This window comes from Haemaphysalis longicornis, unplaced genomic scaffold, assembly GCF_048455015.1.
Source record: "Haemaphysalis longicornis isolate Haplotype H1 unplaced genomic scaffold, Haemaphysalis longicornis Haplotype H1 scaffold_9, whole genome shotgun sequence".
Classification (NCBI taxonomy): Eukaryota; Metazoa; Arthropoda; class Arachnida; order Ixodida; family Ixodidae; genus Haemaphysalis; species Haemaphysalis longicornis.
Genome location: NW_027526460.1, coordinates 47,557,270 through 47,576,410, shown reverse-complemented (window position 1 = coordinate 47,576,410; position 19,141 = coordinate 47,557,270). Strand labels below are relative to the sequence as shown.

General features: G+C 50.4%; 1 protein-coding gene across 1 annotated transcript in view; it reads left to right on the top strand.

Annotated features, from left to right (window-relative positions):
• LOC144152777 (potassium voltage-gated channel protein Shaw-like) overlaps nt 1–19,141 on the top strand; it is a 246,572-nt gene that overhangs the window by 216,321 nt on the left and 11,110 nt on the right. The window contains 2 exon segments of the mRNA XM_077684222.1: nt 3,746–3,792; nt 3,794–3,899. Coding sequence (XP_077540348.1) covers nt 3,746–3,792; nt 3,794–3,899 — 153 coding nt within the window.

The window sequence follows — 19,141 nt, the reverse complement described above, 5'->3', positions numbered from 1 at the left end:
CCAGTACTGCACTGTCGAAAGTTGCTCCTGAGCGACTTCCCACCGTGCAGAACTGGCACTGGCCACGAAGTGGCGTAGTCGACGCTGAGGCGGCAATGTACAATCATGCAATTGCCGCTTCCTCCACATCCTCCAATACTCCACGTACGAAAGTGTTGTGGAAACTCTAGCTTCATTCACATTTATTCGCGTATTTTTCAACGTTGAAGCTTGAGGCCTTTCATTGAAGCTACAAGTTAATTACTTATGCACACCTCTTTATTCTAAACCGTAAATACCTTCGTGATTAACTATAAGTAGTCATAAATGACTGTCTGTTGCCGCTCCGGCACTAGACAAATATAATTTAATTTACCGCAAAGCCTCGTTATGAAGAAGCGATATTGTTAGAAAATTCTCTCTGTTATATGCGACACCTCATTAAAACCGGAGGTGGCTTGATCTTAATTTATTTCAGCGGGGACCATGAGACACTTTCAAGCGATTGCGTTATAGCGAAGATTTACTATATTTTCAAAGCCTTACCATTCCTTGCACTCAGAGCGCCCCATACATACATTCACGCGCAGAGGTGCCCCTGCATCAAAATACAGCACGCGTCACATCACAAACAATCTTTGTAATGCGTTCAGCATTGCGTAGCCGTGTTTATAAAAAGTATAAAGAGAACTGGGAGTATTGGTCCTCCCGATTTTTTTCCCCTCAACATGTCGTTACCAGCCGGCTCCTAGTCCCCCCCCCCCCCCCCCCCCCCCCCCCACCCCCTCCCTGCCTTTTGTTTATGCGCGTTTGTTTGCGCCGGTAACGCAAACAATAGCGGGAACACCACGAAGGGAAGAAATTCCGAAAACCGCACGCTTTTCACCGTGCCTGCCGTTAACAAGCTCCGAGCTGCTCTTCTGCCTGCTTCTGAAACTCTTTCCCCGTGGATGCCGTGCGACACTCCATACAGCGAACAGGAGCAACGCTGCCGTGAAGGCGAGAATAATTCATACCCGCTGCACGCGTGCACAAAGTTTCGCACGGGCGGCGGCGCGCCTCGGCTTCCCCCGCGCTTCCATGGGCGGACAATGAGGCGGCTGCTGTTTTGAAACCACATCGATTTTCCAGGCGTGTGTTCGTGCTTATGTGCGTGCAGAAGGGTTTGAGACGCCGTAACGCTTTGCGAGCACACTGGCGCGGTGGGCTTTCTTCGAGACTTTTTTTTTTAAGCATTCCTTTTTTTTTTTTTTTTTTCAACAAATCTTCGCAGTAACGTTGCTGTTCCTTGGCGGCTTGTTGTTTAACACTGACAAGAGTGTGAAGGAAAATTAATTCGTTTAGCATTTATGAGCGAGTCAGTTTGAACGGCGAAGCTGTCAGCGTATTGTTTGTCGGGATTTTTCGTGGCGTCCGTGTGCAAGAAGGAGGTGGAAGTGAGCCGAAGGCCGGCAGCACGGAAACAAAAATAAAGGAAAAGTATGTCGACAAGAGAATGAATGCGATCAAACTGCGCACGTGCCGCTCCACGTCAAACGGGACGCCCGCCGGGAGAGGACCACGCGAACATATGAAACCCGAAAGCTTCGAGGTCGCTCCACGAACACGTGAACAGCCAGCCGCCGATCACGTGAACACCGCCTGCTGGAACGGCGCAGCAGGTGTTGCACAGAAGGGGAACGGGGCACGGAGAGAGAGAGAGAGAGAGAGAGAGAGAGAGAGAGAGAGAGAGAGAGAGAGAGAGAGAGAGAGAGAGAGAGAGAGAGAGAGAGAGAGAGAGAGAGAGAGAGAGAGAACTCCTTAACGTGGATTGGCGAGGACAGCTCTGCTAGCGGCATGGTAACAACGAGCCGCTGGAGACCTCACAGCTTCACTGGTCATCCAGTACTGTTGACCAGGATGGATAAGTTTTAGGGGCGAAACCACTTATGGGCTCCGGCTGTCGGCGTCTAATGTCGTTATCGTAACCATCGTCTCATGTAGTCACAATACTAAAACACCGGACACCCGTTTACGCCTCGCGCTAGAGAGCTTCGTGCTCCAAAGACAAGAGACTTTTACAGCCAAGCTGTATACCTCTATCCCCAACGGTTTCATCTCCGTTGGCAAGAACGCCAAGGCGCCAAGAATACACTTATACACCGCATGCGTCGCCCCTCCCCAGGTTTCACGTTAGTGGAGATAACCCGGATTTTTTTGTTGTTCTTTAAACTCCGGTCAAGTTTGCATTTCTGTAACGACCTTAGTACGACGTGTAATTACTCCAACCGCAGATACACACAGGTACGTACGGTTACAAACCACCCTGACGTCATCTATTAGCCGCCGTAGACAGACCTCCACTTATACGACGGTGCGTTTCCAACTGTGGTAAAGGCGGACGCCCTAGCTCCGACTCTTGCGTTTAAGCAGACGCCGACGCAGCTCAACACACAAACGGGCGCTTGCGAGCGCCGTTTTAAACACTTCCGCCATACGTTCCTCCCCTGCTCGTCACCTCATGCTTCCGCTGTCCCTTCCTGCGCTGGCATTGTCATCCATCCTCCACTGCGATCCCAGCTCGCTCTCTTTTCATCCTCCCCTCTGTCGGCGTAGCCAAGCGAACAGGTTGGAGGAAGGAGTGCGCTTGGTTCAACGACAGCGCTCAGCCTCAGGAAACGGCAGCAGCGCTCTAAAATGTATTCTGCTCCATCGTTGCCCGCCTTGACCCGAGTGATTCCTGAATGAGCAGTAAAGAGCTATGGAAGGGCGGAGAACCGGTCCCGGTACGGTACCCGTAGCCGACCTAAGCCACTGCGCATGCTCAGGTTGCGGGCATGCGCAGGTGAACGGGTACCGTACAGAGACCGGTTCTCCGCCCTGCCATAGCTCTTTATTAGAGAGCTTTCGCTTACCGTGTGAACCGTGTTTTCCGTTGCTACCGGGACCCGACTGCGCCTGCATGCACAGACACGACGAGGAGGACCACCCCTTACCGGAACGAATGCACGGGCATGGGGAGGCGGGGCAGCCCCATCAGCGGAACTAAGCCACCCTACCCGAACGAATGCGCACATGCCCAGTCGGTTCCCGGAACGCGCGCTGTACACCAGGAACACGCGGTGTGCTAAAACTCCCTATTAGAGAGTTATAACAGAGCGGAAAAACCGGTCCCGGTACGGTACCCGGTAGGAGACCGGCGCTACTGCGCGTGTGCAGAGGCGGAAAAACTGGTTTGTGCGCATGCGCAGGTGTATTAGCTACCGTACCGGGACCAGTTCTCCGCTCTGCTATAGCTCTCTATTGTCTCGCTTCTCTTCCATATCGTATTTGTTACACCCACAGCTTTCCGTAAAGCGCGAACGGGAGTAAAAAGGCGCCGTTAGATATTTCACCAATTGGGGTGGGACTATTTGTAAAAAGGCGCCGTTAGATATTTCACCAATTGGGGTGGACTTTTTGTAAGGTTCCTTGTTCAAAACCCCAACAGCTCCGCGTGTTATTGGGACGAATCGCCACGTTAATCAAGCTGCAATCTAACGGAAGTGATTTTTGGCAGTTGAATTTTTTTTATGGATGAAACGTCTCCCTGTACTGCGTCGCGAACGGCAGTTGGTGCGCCCTGTGCTGTAAACAGGCAAACCTCGACTTTGAGAGCCGGAACTGGGCGCGAAGCAGAGTAAAAGGATGATGTGTCGGGCGGGTGGATGACGCGGAATTCATGTACAGGGTGGCAGACACAAATATGACGAGTGCTCCCTGTCTCGCATGCAACGCAACGGCGCAGGCAACGGCGAAGAGTGCGTGCCCATGCTGATGCTGAACCATTCGGAAAACTGCCCAGGAGACGCCGGTGACGGGCCGGGCGCCCCGGCGAACCAGCAGCTCCGCCGACCGGACCGCCAAGCTCCTTGAGATGGGCGCCCCCAGCATCTCGCCAGGTGAGCGAGCCATTTGCCTCTTTCTCTCCTGCTTTGACTCTTGTCGGTTTGCTCGCGAGATCGTATTCTAGGCTCCCTCACTTTTAGGCTATCAGCTTCGGTGCGGAATGCGAAGTGTTCGGCCACGCTCGTTCTAGCGCGATATTCAAACGCACATCTCCGCTCTATATGAACGCCCTAGGCAGGCGTTCGGGGCAGGACGCGGTGTAGAATTATGAGGCACCGGGAAGCCACTATCGCCCCCCCCCCCCCCTCCACCTCCTTTTACTGCGAAGCAGTACATGTCTCAACCCCCCCCCCCCCCCCTCGTTTTCATTCCGGTGAAGCCAATTTACTCGGCGCAGCTACGGGGCTTCTCCTTGCCACCGCCACCCCCTCTTTCACAACGGGTTATCACAAAGATTATTCCCCTCGCCACCACCGAAGCCTCTTTTACAAGTTTCGCAGTCGGCTGACAGCGGCCATAGCGCCGTTATCAGATAATTGTGGAGATTCAACAGCAGCGCGAATGGGTGTAAAAACGCCCGAACGCCGTTTTCACCGCCGCCGCCGCTGGAATGTAGCCATGGCCGTTGTCGCCTCAAATTCCACCTCGCCTATTAGCAGCGAGTCCCCTGGCGGTTGAAAGCAACTTGCCCCGTTGGAACGCCGGTGTGAGGACATAATTCTTATTTAGCTCGAAAGCCATTCCGAGCGACATTGTCGCGTCGGCGGCCCCGCGTTGACCAGCTGGTCATAGTTCTTCTGACGGAAGAATAATAAGAGATCGTGTCTGCCCGCACATAAAGTATTTCTCTCGCCCTTCACCAGTATATTTTGCGCCTAATCATGCGCCCATTGCCGGTTGCCAGCTTAGGTGTGCACAGGTTGGGGCGTGGAGGGAAGGGGACATGCACGCTGTCACGTGACAGATAGTGAGATAGTCTTGGCCAGCTCAGACAGATGGACGCAGGAAAGCCGTTGACATGTTTAACACAACACACATTTAATGTACACTTGAAAAAACCGTCAAGCAAGCCACTTAATAAATCAATTGCATTCCCGATAACGACCAAACCTCAAACTAAATCTTTCAAAACACAATTCAAACCAAAATTCAAAAGTCTCTAAAATAGTAGAGTTCATATACAGTTCAATCCAAGGACCCCTGTGCTTACGTTACTAATTAAACACCATGTCTCTGGTACTCTCTCTACAACAACTAGTCCCTCGTTTTGTCTAATCACTGTCCCTAGTAGACTGGCCGACCCCGGTCGTCGGCGCTGACGGCGTGGCCGCAACTCGGTGGTAGCCGTTGTCGTCTCTTGTTGATAGCGGCGTTCGATGCGCTCGGTCGATGCGCTCGGCGTGGGCTCCGCGCGTCCTGGCGCTTCCTCTGTGGCTACCCCCCTTGTAGCCGCTGCCCGCTGGAGGTCCTGGGTAGTCTCGGCACGAACCTTCGCTTCGGGGCCGTCGAAGCGAAGGTCGATGTTGGCCGTAAGGGGCCCGACCGCCGCCGCTGGGGCCACGAAGACACAGGTTTGTGGTGCGCCTAGGATACCCGCAGCCGATGCCGAAGTCGGCCCGCTCCCGCCCAGGCTGGGTAGGCATAGTCGTAGCCCTGGCCACGTTCCCCTGGCTCGTTTCTTGAAGCTCACGTGCTCCTGCCGCCTCCTGGTTCCTTGCCTCCCCCCTTCTCTTTGTGCGCCCGGCTTTTAACCCCTCTGGGCTTGATCGCGGCGCACACTCATTGGCTCCTTGCCTTTTCGTGTCCATATATGGTCGTCACGCCACTGGTGTCCTGCACGGCGTTCTCTGATTGGCTGACCAGTGCGCTACCATGCTTGACCATGATGCCTCGGTGTTTCGGCGCGGCGTTCGTTCATTGGTGCGCTCCTGGCGCGCACTTTAAATTTCCGGTTCTTTGTTCTTTTGTTTTTCTTCTCAGGGGGTCTTGATGCCTCCCATCTCCGGGGGTGCCCTGACACATGACACATGCACAGTAGCGCCTAATGCCGCTACCGATGACATACCCGTTGTGGTGGTGGGAGATTTAAACGTGGGACTCTCATGGCTCAATGCGACCTGTCAGCTGTCCTTTGCGATCGAGCCGTTCGGGTCTCGGTTGATGTGTTTTACAGACGATAAGATGCCTACAATTGGGCAGCGAAAAGGACACCCACGTGTGTGACCATTGGAATAAAGGTTGAGGCCTTCTAGGTGTTAACTCGCTATGGGACGGACGTATGTCGTTCGCTTTGAGAAAGAAGCGCGGAAACTGAAGAAGCGTCAGCCTCAACAGAAGCGTAAATGAGCGCGAAAACAACGGAATGCCGCTGCCGCCGCCGTTGCCCCTGCAAGTTCCGGCTGGTCGAGTAGCTGCGAATCTCTCCCGGATGAACAGCAACTGGCCCGCTTGGAACGCCAAAGTGGGCCAATATCACTTGTTCAGGTTAAGGGCTTTTGGAGCGACATGTTCGACAGTGTCTTTCAATTATAAGCACCCGCTCATGACCTGTTGCCGGTTTATGCCTGCACGGGTTGGTTGTGGAGGGAGGGGACACGCGTAGCTAAAGGTTTCATGCCCTTACTGATGACATGTCCGTTGTGATGGCGGGTGGTTTAAACGTGGCCGTCAAACAGCCCAATGCGATCAGTCCGGTTTCAAACTCAGTGGTAGAATGACATTGGGTTGGCGTGTTACGCAAACAGTAAGATACCTACGACGCGAGAAAATAAGAGACAGCTCTGCGTTTGTCTGCTAGGATAAAGCTCCGGTCTTTTCAAATTTCATTCAGGTAATTGGCTAGGAAGTATGCTTAGTCGTAAATTACAAACAAACGTGTTTTGTGCACTCTGTCGAGGGCGTGCAGCTTTGCAGATCATCCGTTTTCGCAAAGACGAAGGGCGCTAATTTTTTTATTCCCATACCAGTTGGGCCTAAACAATCTAGGCCACTCTGCACCTTATTCTTTCCGTTTAGATATCTTGCTCAAACAAAAACAAAACTTCGAATTCATTATCACTATTCTTTTGATGGCACAGTCACAAGGCCTGTTTCTGTGTGGGGGTTGACCACTCGGCAAGACGGTTTCATATGGCGGCGCGGTTTTTAATCCACTTTGACTTTTACCTAACATGACGCGCCTAAAGCAAGGTGTTTTCTGTTGAGCCCCCACCTTCACCGACCACTAAATGCAAGCCGAGTTTAGATCCAGTTAACCCCCCTGACGAATGAGAAGTCTCCGCTAACTGGGAAAACTTCGGAGTTCGCGCGCTCTGAACTTCACGGGCAATCGTCGTAAGTGCTTGGGTGATGCGCGCCGCAGTAGGCGAGTAAAAGTAATATGCATCTGGTCGGCACCCGCCTAATTTCATTTGGGTAACGTGTCGTCGAGGGCGAAGCTAAATTTGCCTGATGCTGCGATTGGACCTTGACAAAAGTTTGTCTACCGCAAACGTCCGAAACTTGACGTTCTCTTAGCTGAACGCTCGGCACGCTAATGGTATAGCATTAGCGCTGCTCACGTAACGTTAAACCGCGCTACGCTACGACGTTCACAGACATGAAAGTGTCCTCCGAATCAAATTTATTTGAGGGACGTTATTTGCAGCCACCCCAAAAGTGATGAATGTTACTGGATAAGTTTTAAGGCGCCTAAAAAGAAATATCACAAATATAAAAAAACGTGTAGTGTTAAACTACCAACCTGTCCAAGCTAATTCTAACCAGCTCCAGGTCTTATGAGATCGTGTTGCATAAACAGTTTGCCCTTTCCAGTCGCCGCCGGCATACAGAATGTTCAACCGGGAAAGTTCGGCCTTAACTAAACAAACTTGGATGGGACGCAGTATAAACACGTGTTGTGCATGAGCTTACTGAAATAGTGAGAGAGAGGGAGAGAGAGAGGAGTCTTTAATGTGGTATACTGCCACAACCACGGCTTTTTAACTTGAGGGAGCTCAAGAGCGGTTATTTATGTTGTACGGGGAATAAATTGAAACGAGAGACTTTATCAGCTTCTAATAATAATAACCGTGCATTCAGTGGCTGCTTCGCGCGGTATTCTTGCACTGCAGTATCTTTGGCGGCAACATACACGTACCTTATATACCAGCGTTTCAAAGGCTGTCAGGTTTTTTTCTATATTCGGAAACTGTGCGCAAGTGTTTGGCGTAGCGGAAGCCTCTTCCGTATACGCACTCATGTCCCAATCGCATAAAAAACTCAAGGACACTTAATCACTAATTATGATGTTGTAAATGCGAAAGCGTGGGTGTGTAGCTGAGTGCTCTTGCACTTTTCGGTGCGATAGAACTTTACTATACGCGTGCATAGTATACACGGGAGGTATTTGAAGCACCTTCATCGTCATCGTCATTACCATCAACGTTCTCTGTGAATTTTTGCCTACTCCTCTCTGTAACTAACTACGAGCCTCGGCCTTTGTTAAGCCTACATTTGGGTAAACGTTTTGTAGCCGTAATGTGTGATGCAACTTCAAACTCATCGTACGTCAAACTGTGGGTACCGGTTTCCGACGTTGGACTTTAATAACGTTACACCCAACGTCAGCCCGACGCATGCCCGCGCCACTGAGTGTCACTTCGAATGCCGCGCTCCTCTGCTTTGCGTTGCGGTCGCAGTCACGTGACACGTCGCAGCCAATGGGAACGTCAGGCCTGTGCATGTACGCCCGCGTTCAGAGTCAACGGAATTTTTCTTTTTTTGCCGTGTTTTTGGCCCGGCTGTTTTTGTTACTCAATTAGAACGCTTGCTGGAAGAAAGGCAGAGAGGAGAAAACTCATTATACAGGATACCAAACTTGTTACGGGCAAAATTTATTTTGAGCCTGCCGCTAATAGTCACAGCGCTAAAATTAGAAAAGCAGTACAACATATTTGATGAGATGACACACGTCATAGCCCCGATACCAAAAGGATGCCATTAACAATCAATCAATCAAGCAATCAATCAATCTCAATCAATCAATCAGTCGATCGATCTATCAGTCGATCCGAAACTGAATGCTTCCTCACCAAAAACGGAGGCAATACATTTCCTTCCTCAACAAGAATGCGCTACGGTCAATCAGGTCGACAGGTTTCTTTGGTCCCGTACGTCTAAGCAAAGCCAGGCGGGCTTGCCTAACCTACCCGAAAACTAATTTGTGCCGCCTACGCTCCACAGACAGCCTCCGAGGATAAAAAGAACACCGAGAGCAAAACCGGGTGCCGCCCGTGGATAACACCGGCGCCGCCCTGTCCCATCCCTCGCCTCATCCTTACGTCGAGGGATTCAAGCGGAAACGGGAGTCGTGATCAAACGAGGGGCACGCCACAGGGAATAGGAGGAAGCGAGCTTGCTCTCGGGGGCCACGGAGAACGCCAACTCGATTGTTCCTCGGCGAGCCCTCGTCTTTGAGTCCGGGGGCGAACAATATGTGCCGTGCACAGATCTATCATGTATACGCGATCGAACGGGATGCGCCGGAGGCGTGTATCACCGCCGGTAGGAGACGGCCGGTTGCGCTGTCACGACCGGGAGAAACGGCGCCTGCGTTCAGGCATCGAGCAGGGCAGGTATTGGTTGTACTGTATACCTGCAGAAGGGCGCGATACCCTCACACCGTCGTTTGGCTCGTTGTCATTGCCCTTTATTTGCTGGTCGGTCGCGCATGCGCTTTCCGAGGAGCTTTGTGTGAGTGCTTTATTTGAACTTTCGCTTTTCCTTTCTTTGTTTATGCGAAGAGGTGCTGTGAGCTGGAGGCGCAGAAGCGTCGGGTTGAAGAACCCAACCGCTCGATCAATCCGCAGCGGTGTCGAAGAGGAGAAAATGTGTACTGCAGAAAACCATAATTGGAAGTCCTTGTATTTGGAGCCCACATATACGTGCAGAATACTTGTGAAGCCCGTTCCACATGGTTCGAATTTACCTGCAGCTCCGGCGCCGCAGGTGCTCTCTCTCTCTCTCTCTCTCTCTCTCTCTCTCTCTCTCTCTCTCTCTCTCTCTCTCTCTCTCTCTCTCTCTCTCTCTCTCTCTCTCTCTCTCTCTCTCTCTCTCTCTCTCTCTCTCTCTCTCTCTCTCTCTCTCTCTTCTCTCTCTCTCTCTCTCTCTCTCTCTCTCACGATTAAAATCAAAAACAGTGCTTTACTGACGTTTTGACTGGAGGACCAGTCTTCATCTGAGTAACAGGGAAGACTGGTTACTCAGATGAAGACTAGTCCTCCAGTCGAAATGTTAGTAAACAACTGTTTTTGTTTTTGATCGTGAGTCAACAACTTTCTCATTATATATATATATATATATATATATATATATATAGATATATATATATATATATATATATATATATATATATATATATATATATATATATATATATATATATATATATATATATATATAGCGAATCAGAATGGGAAATGAGGGGCTCGTTGAAAATAACACAGAAATAAGAGTCAGTCAAGAAAACCTCGGAAAGCAAAGGGGAGGATATGGTAGGTCATTGAAACAGATAAAGAATTTGGAAAGAAAGAAAGAAAGTGGAGAAAAAATGCCCGCCAGGTGGGATCCGAACCAACGACCTCCAGAATACCGGTCTGGTGCCAGACCGGTATTCCAACTTTTTATACATTCTGACCCAATACCCCACACACAGCCACTTAGAGTCCTAGGGCTCACCCTAACACACAACAGATCACCCGCACTCACCCTCCAGCACGTAAAGAAATACACAACCCAAACCACGCATATCATTAGACGGATCGCCAGCAAACACCATGGCATCACGGAACAGGACCGCCTCCGTCTCGTACACAGTGTTCTACTCAACCGTATCTTGTACCACCTACCATACCTTACATCCAACCAACTCGACTCCCTTGATGCCCTCCTCCGGAAGACGTATAGGCATGCACTCCTGCTTCCCCCATACGCACCAACGTATCGCTTACTCGACCTCGCCATACACAACACCATACGGGAGCACCTAGACGCGCACCACATCTCACAACTCACGCTCCTCGCGTCCTCCCCTACAGGGCACTACATTCTCAACTCTATAAACGTACTACCACCCACCATCCCAATCCCCCCACTCCCCATTCCACCTCACATCCGTAACAGCATCCGAATCCGCCCAATTCCTCGCCCCATGCACCTAACTTTCCATGCATCCCGGCGACTAGCACGAGCCAACGCCCGCGCCAAACTATACCCACCATCACCATGCACATTATACACTGATTCCACCCCCTACCCTCACAAACCTGCGCGCTGTGTAGCTGTTGCTGGCCAACACAGATCACCAAACGTCACGGCGGCTACCATCCTAACTAGCAACACAACCCCGGCGGAGGAGGAAGCCAATGCCCTCGCGCTCACCCAGCGCCCACCCCCAAATTCGTCCTCTCTGACTGTCAGCAGGCCATCCGCAATTTTATTCGCGGTAACATCCCTCCCATGGCATTGCGAATTCTCTCCAAAAATTCTCCATCCGACATCGTGACCCTGCTGTGGACACCAGCCCACACAGGCGTAGGCGCTAATGAAGTGGTGCACGTACGTGCTCGCGAACTAATTCACCGGGTCGCCATTTTCACTACGCCTACACGCGATGACCCTGCAGGCAAGCCAACCTCCCTCCTTCAATACAGGGATATTTCCCTGCACTACCGCCTTCTCCGCCGCCGATACCCACCCCCGCACCCACACCTCTCTCCGGAGGCAGGCCACATGCTGCGCATCCTACAAACACACATTCCCACACAGAACACAATTGATACACAGTCATCCACACCTCTTTACTGACCCTACCTGTCCAGCCTGCGGAGAACACATTCCCTCTGCGAATGCCCCGCAGACCCGTACTCCCCTGTTCTCTCCCCTAAATCTGGGAGCAGATGTTGCGTGACCCGGGGGAGTCAGGCCAAGTCCTGACCACCTCCCGGGCCCTGGAGGTCGCGGCGGCCCTGTGGGCCCCCTCCACCCCCAATACCTGATCCCGATGGACGAAAAAATGTATTCCTTCCTTCCTTCCTACTGATTCTGTGTAGCGTTCAATGTACGCAGATGTAATGCAGGCAATACCCGTCGCTACGAGTGTGAGCTGTTTCATTGTATACCAATGCAGGTTATTTAAATGGACCATGGCGTTGGTCATTGCACTGACATTCGACTCAGCAACAGTTTTTGTTTATCATAAACAGTTCGTCGAATCCACGTAGTGGGTACCCACTGATACATCAAGCTCCTGTCATTTAAAGGGACTCTGCAACACTTCCGATAAGCGCTTTCACTCTTTCCTTCATATCTGGAAGCACTGCGAAAGCTATGGTTATCGCCAACACGTGGCGGCGCTGCGTGATTTGCTGGTCGCACCAGATGATGCGCCTTCCATTTCTGCTTTGCTTTTGTGGATTTTTTTTAAGTGGCTATCGAATGCGTTTATTGCTGCAGCTTAAATAAAGCCGGCCAATAGCCGCTACACCGCTGTGGTGACATAATTCAAGCGCTCGAGGAACGCCAGGAGCGGAAAAGAGAAAAACCTTTTGAGCAAGTTATCTGATGGACATAGAGAAAAAATTTCTATATGAGGTACTTTTTGACCCCCTGTTCTAAGCGCTGGTATGGTTTGTTGACTACGTTCTGGAAGCAGTAAGGATTTAGAAAAGAGTTGGAGAGAGTTTTTCAGGGTCCCTTTAAGTGGTCACGCCAGAACCACGAGAGCACATGTCAGCCCACAACGTCCACATTTGAAGGTGGTCCAGCCCAAGCCCCAGAAGGCCACCTCCCGCTTAGCTCCGCCATTATAGGTACTCAGACCGTGGGATTGCGCTGCCTGTGGCTCTCGGGGCACGGTAGACGTTCTCGGTGCTGCCATCTCTCGTTTGCGGGGACAGTTAGCGGTGTGCGGCAATTGTAGCGGGATATTTAATTTGTCTATTCTTTTATTTGCACTTTCACATTCAAAAGTGCTAAATTACTCTTAAGATACATATACATGCCTTCGCAGAAGCCATAAAGATAATGTTTATCATGGTTTTCGCTACAGAATAGTCCTATTACTCCTTCTGGTGCAGTCAGAGAATACGTGAGATCGATACCGTGCACATCTAACATTGCGTCCATGCGATTTTAACACAGACGTTGTTTTCAACGACCCCATGCATTGTAGGCTTCAGCCGGTATACAGCCCTCTCACCAGCCAACCTATCTTCTCGTATAAACCGCCACATCTTGCAGGTTTATTCGCCCTGTGCTACTGTACAATCAAAAATTTCCTGGTCTCTATAGCTTATCGCATTTTCGCACTTCCTTGTGTAAGGGTCTCTGCTCACGGCGAAGCAATGACTTGACTTCGGGAGGGGGGATTCTTCAAAATCTCAGGGGTTGAGATACGCGCGTGGAGGGGGACGAAAGTGTTCACACTTTTCTACGCTACAAAATATTCACACATAGATATATGCTTCTGAATGCTTCCCCCAGCACAGTTCTCAAGTACTCAGTTCTGTCTAGGGATAAAGATGCAACGATAAAAAAATATCAGCTTCACTTTCAAATTCATTTTTTTTTTACTTTTCTGCAGCCACTTCAAAAACTAACAGAGGCCGCTTCACAAAGCATGTGGGTACTCCGCGGAGAGGTACGAATTTGCATAGCCGGCATATTTTCAAGACATAGCATTAAGCACTACACCGAAGCTTGAGCTAGACTCCAACGCCTCCCTTACCAAGCACCCACAACCATTTTAATATTGCGACCGATGGATTTCTGTCAAAAAACTAATGCATTTCCTCATAGACCGGTTGGCCGACCGAAAAGCACTGGTAAGATCTCTGGGTACATGGCGCGTTCGTGAAACCGGACTTCCATTGTGCCAAAACTCTAACTTGAAAATCTCAAAAAAAGGAACGGCTCTAGATAAGACAATACTACAGGCATCGATCATGAAGAAGGAGTACGATAATTTACCTTTATCTCATAAACCACGTATCGGTGTACATTTAGAATGTTCGTAGACGCATTTACTTAGTGCGCGAAAAATCGTCCCACTGGGTTGGTTCTTCGTTTGCGATTTGGGTCCTCGAAGGTTTGACGGTCAATTGGACTTTGATTGATTGTGGGGTTTAACGCGCCGACGCAACGCAGGCGATGAGGCGCGCCGTAGTGGAGGGCTCCGGATTAATTTTGACCACCTGGGGATCTTTATCGTGCGCCGAAATCTCGTACACACGGGCGTTTTTGCTTTTCGCCTCCATCAGAAAAGCGGCCGCCGCGGCCGGGAATCGAACCCGCGACCTTGTGCTCAGCAGCGCAACGCCTTAGCCACTGAGCCACCGCGGCGGGTGGTCAATTGGACTCACTTTCAGCGAAGGTTGGGCGGACTTTTGGCTTGCGCGCTTCTCTCAACTTTCTTTAAAAAGGGACGACGAATTTTTTTTCTCGATCAATGAACAAAAACAAAAGGTACCAATTCGCTCCACCCAACACTTCCGACGACCACAAAAAAAAAAAAAAGATAGAATTCCACTCGAACTCCTTCGTTGGGCACTAGCCATTCGTGCACGACGGCAGTGATTAATACAAGCGAAGGACTTTGTTCGCTGTAGTTGGCTCGTTTCTTTCTGCCTCTGCCGCTGCCCAAGCAGCGGCAGCGGCAGTAGCGGCAACCTGAATGCCACAATTAGGCTAATCCCACCGCGTCCCACTGAAAGCTCCTTGCCCACTGAAGGGCTTGCCCCTTTCCGCCTGCCCCGTAATCCAAACCAGCCGAGGAGAATTCGTTGGTGCCTCCGTCCGTTCGCCCTTCCCGTCTCTCGCCAATCCGCCATCAAGCGGGTGGTCAGTGTTAGTCTCCCGTTTCCATTGTGATGTCCCATGCCGTGGCCCCGGCTTCTTCTTAGCCTGCGGACCTTTTTTGCGCAGTTCGCCACTCAGGCCAGGAACATCTCTGCACTGAGCTGCTCTGTAGCGACATCAGACGCTTTTTGTTTTGTCGTGGCATTGCCTGTGCCCAGGGTAGCCGGCAGTCGTACACGCTTCATATGCAGCGCCTGTACACGAGTGCAGGAGCTGCTGGCAAAGGTGCGGAGCAATAAAAGCCGAAATACTTAGCCATAAGGGATCGCAAACGTAGAATACGTGTTTAAAAAGGCGCAGAAAGACACGGACGGTGGTTGAGGTGCAAAAAAAGAGCACGGCATGTTTATTTACACCTCAACATTTGTCCGTGTCTTTTTTGCGCCTTTTTAAACATGAGCGTGAACCAGCTGCCCAGCTTACTGTTTTGCCGTGGAATACGCTCAGATTATATTCTGTTTAGGCGTTAGTGCTTTGGTTAAAATGATGTTTGTTGCCACGAACAAGATTGTACATGGTCGTGGGGGAAGACTTGAATAACCCGAAATCCCCCCAACAAATAAAGGCAACAAGCAGGGCGACGAAAAAAGAATCTTTCCCCGGCGCATTCACAGGATAAACAATCAAAGGTGGCAAATATGCCACTTGTAATCCAGGTATGGTTTGTTATGGGGTGTCATGAATGACATTCATGCCTGGTACGCCTTTTGTTACAAGAGGCAGTTTGATCATTCTTCGTTTTTCATTAGCATCAGTGTAATATTGCGATGGTAAAAATAGCGAATGCAAGGCTCTAAATGTGCGTAAGAAAACATAAGTTTAACGGCATGTGCCTGTGTTCTAATTTCTTGCGAAACTGCTTGCGTCACTGGCTCGTAATAGCGGCAGACGTATATATTCATCGCTCTCAATATGCGGGCGAGAGCGCTTCCACGCACGGTATTTCGCAAATCACATCGATTTCCACGGGTGCGCTGTCCGAAGTCTGTGTGGGGAATACCGGTCATCGATACGCTGCTCTGATAAGACGGCAGCTCGAACATTAGCTTGAGTCTCATGTATTTGGTCCTCCCACTCTTCCAAGCGATTCGGATCATATCGACTTAGCTAACGTGCTCGGATCCCATAACTGCAAGAAAATGTTGCTCAGTTTTCACTCGAGCTTCGAGCATAATGCTGTCGGCATTGGCTTGGCACAAAACTGCGATCTCCAAACTGTCTATAACCTCCTCAGTGAGCGAATTCGCCATTCTTCATTCCGCGTAGCCAGTTTTAAGTGCAGAGCTTGTCATCGTGGCTCGCTGTAACCGTCGATATTAAACGACTGCCATAATCAGGTGGCGCTGCGAGATAACGGACCCAAGTAGAGCCCGGCGTTCCGTCATAGGGTGTCCCGCAGAGGCTTCGAAAACCAAGTGGCTTAAATAGTCATAACCGTTCCAAACTCGTGAAACGCTGGCGCTTGTCATACATATTTTCGTTGTTTAGCGCAAAAAAAAAACGGCAGGTACATTTGACGCAAAATATATGTAATTAACCAGCAGCACCCGCGTTCACTTAGTTCGTAAGGCCCGTTGGGTTGGTTTTTGCGATTGTAAGCGAAAAAAAAGTGGAGTGCAACGCCGGCACGTGCGGGAGGAAAAGCAAGCACAAAAAGAACAAAACTCCCGTTGGCGCTGTTTCAGGTAGGGGGCGCGCGAGCACTACGGAGGCGGGAAATTTGAATTGCAGTTTGGGTGGTAGCAGTGAGCGGATAACGGCGCTACAACCCATTATCGCGAACCACTTTCTGTGCACTTCCGTCAGCTTTCACGTTGAGTGGAACGGCTTTAATTTTTGGTATACAACAGAAGCCGTTCCGTAGGCGTCCGTATTTGTAGCGAGGAGAGAGAACGTACGAGTCACTACTTACGCTACGGTAGTCTTGCCGTGACATCTGTGCGAAGACTGGTGGGCTTGGAAGGGCAGGTTCACGTCCGAAGACTGCAGGCACGTTTCACGGGTGGTTTCCATAACAGGTTCGGTTTCAAGCTGGCGAATATGAATTATACTTGGCGCACGAAACACACGTACTTTGACCCAGAGAAAGCTGTCGAAATCTTCGCTCCGCCACGGCGGTTTCTGATAGTAGCGTTGATACGAACATTCTCGCCCTTTCTGCATTCAAGGGGCGAATACTGAGTTTGTTTCGGAGCTACTACTTCGATATGCGCATTCGCTATATATATGCCAGCTGGTTCACAGCACGGAGAAGCGATGCTGAGGAAAAAGAACTAAAAGTCATGTGGCCGGAAAAGACGTTGCAGTTGAAAACGGCAACGCTGGCGTCATTTTGTGCGCTATAGCGCATCTTTCACGCAGAGCTTCCAGATGCAGTACCTAACGCAATGCGTCCTGGCGCGAAGTTCAAGCGCACGTTTCCAGACAGGTGCGTGACGCGTTCCGTACGTTACCTCGTAAGCCCGACACTTGAATTGAGGGGAGGAAGGTGTACGGAATCCGAAGAAACAAGAACTTATACCCTGAGTCAGCAGTTTCGATAAAAAAAACTGTGGTTGATTCCTCTGCCATAGGAACCAATAAAACACGAAAGTGAAATGTGCAACGAAATCTGCAGCTGAGCGTGATTTGCAGCTCGGCGGGTGTCTTGTGAGTGTGCTTGGCGAGCGACGTCCTGCTGGCGGGACGCTTCGCAAAGGTGTACTGGCGTCACTTCCGTGACGGATATGACGTCAGTGATATCTTGGGGTATCGCGGCATGAAACACTTTTGTGTTAAAATATAAAACCCGAAAACGAACAACCCGAAGTATAACGTACTCTTTGGTACTAAAGGTCGCTTCCCCGCAAGAAGACCCTGTGTGCAGGGGTGCATCCTTTACAGGCCGCTTGCTTCGTTGTACAGGCGTCACTTCCGTGACGGATATGACGTCAGCGAAATCTTCGTGTAGCTGGGAATAAAACACTTTCGTGTTAAGAATTTCGCCAAAGGAAATTATCGAGTAACTGCTTAACCCGCTCTGCCATAAATCAAGCGCTTCTGAAGTCGGCCTCATTACTACGCGCACGAATTGCTAGGAAGACATGTTTCTGAGGCTCCATATAAGCCGTCTGCTACAGAAGTTGGAAGTTCCTACCGCCTTATATAAAATACCCACAACTACCACATGTATCGCTGTATACTTAGCCTCTCTAAAGACGGATTCAGCACTATAAGCAAGTGCTTTGCTAAGAATACATTTTAGGGAAAATAAATATGTCCACTCTCCACCCCTCCCTCCCCGCCTGACCCCCATCCCTCCCCGTGAGCAGTGGGAGAGGTTGCTGACCAGCTCCGACCGTGAAGATCAAGCTATGCTGGTCGACCGGGCGGTGACGGCGGCGTCCTCTCGCGGCCTCCTGGACATAGGAGGCTGACCACACCCCCTTCCCCCAACCCTTTGCTCTATAATAAACGTTTGTTCATCATCATCATTGTGTAAATATACGAAGGCCTTATACTAAATACCTCCACAAAACCACCTGTATTCCTATGTAACGCTATACACCCAGCCCGTTAAAGTTGACTTCACTATTATACACAAATGCATTGCTGGAAAGGCATTGTTTGGGGGCCATACTAGGATTTTGATATCAAAGTACGGATACCCTAACGCCTTTTATTAAAATGGTCATTTTCGTATACGGCGAAAGTGTAAGACATCAGGTTTACAGACTGACAGACGGGTTTCCTGCTTGAACCCTCATAAAAATGCTTACGCACTCAAGAAGTGTCATGTTCTATTTCTATTTCTATGTTCTAGTGTTTCTAGAGGCTTAAGCGTTTGTCTAAACCAATCAACCGAACGTATACCTTAGAGAGTTGGTAACCATTCCTTTCAACCCTAACCCGCATTCCCCACAAAACGTGTTGCTCCGTCGCCAACAAGTATACAAGACCGTCGAGTTCCCTACGGCCGCCAGCCCAAGTGGCGAAAAACACGAGTAGAGGCGACAGAGTGCCACCTTTGCACTCGCACTTCCGGCACTCCGCGGTCACCCCTGGCTCCATTAAGCATTCATTCACGGGCGGGTGCGGCTGGCGTGGAAAGAAACAGCTCACATATTCTTCAAGTCGGCGAAAACTTTTCAGGCCTCGCTTTGTTCCGCCTGCCGTTGGAGCTGCAGTGTAACAGCGAAGTAGGAAGGCGCCTGTGCCCGAGGGCTCTCCATCAACCTTTCGCCGGCTGAATTGGATCCGTGTTGGAAGGCGCGATGGGGCGAAAGGGAGAGTCCCCAGAACAGGAAGAGGGCTGCACAGAACACGCTGACCGCACTGTAGAGTCACGCCGGCGTGCCGCCAGCCGCGGTCTAATTTGAATATTCATAGACCACGACGCTGGCCGCGCCTGAGGTGCGAT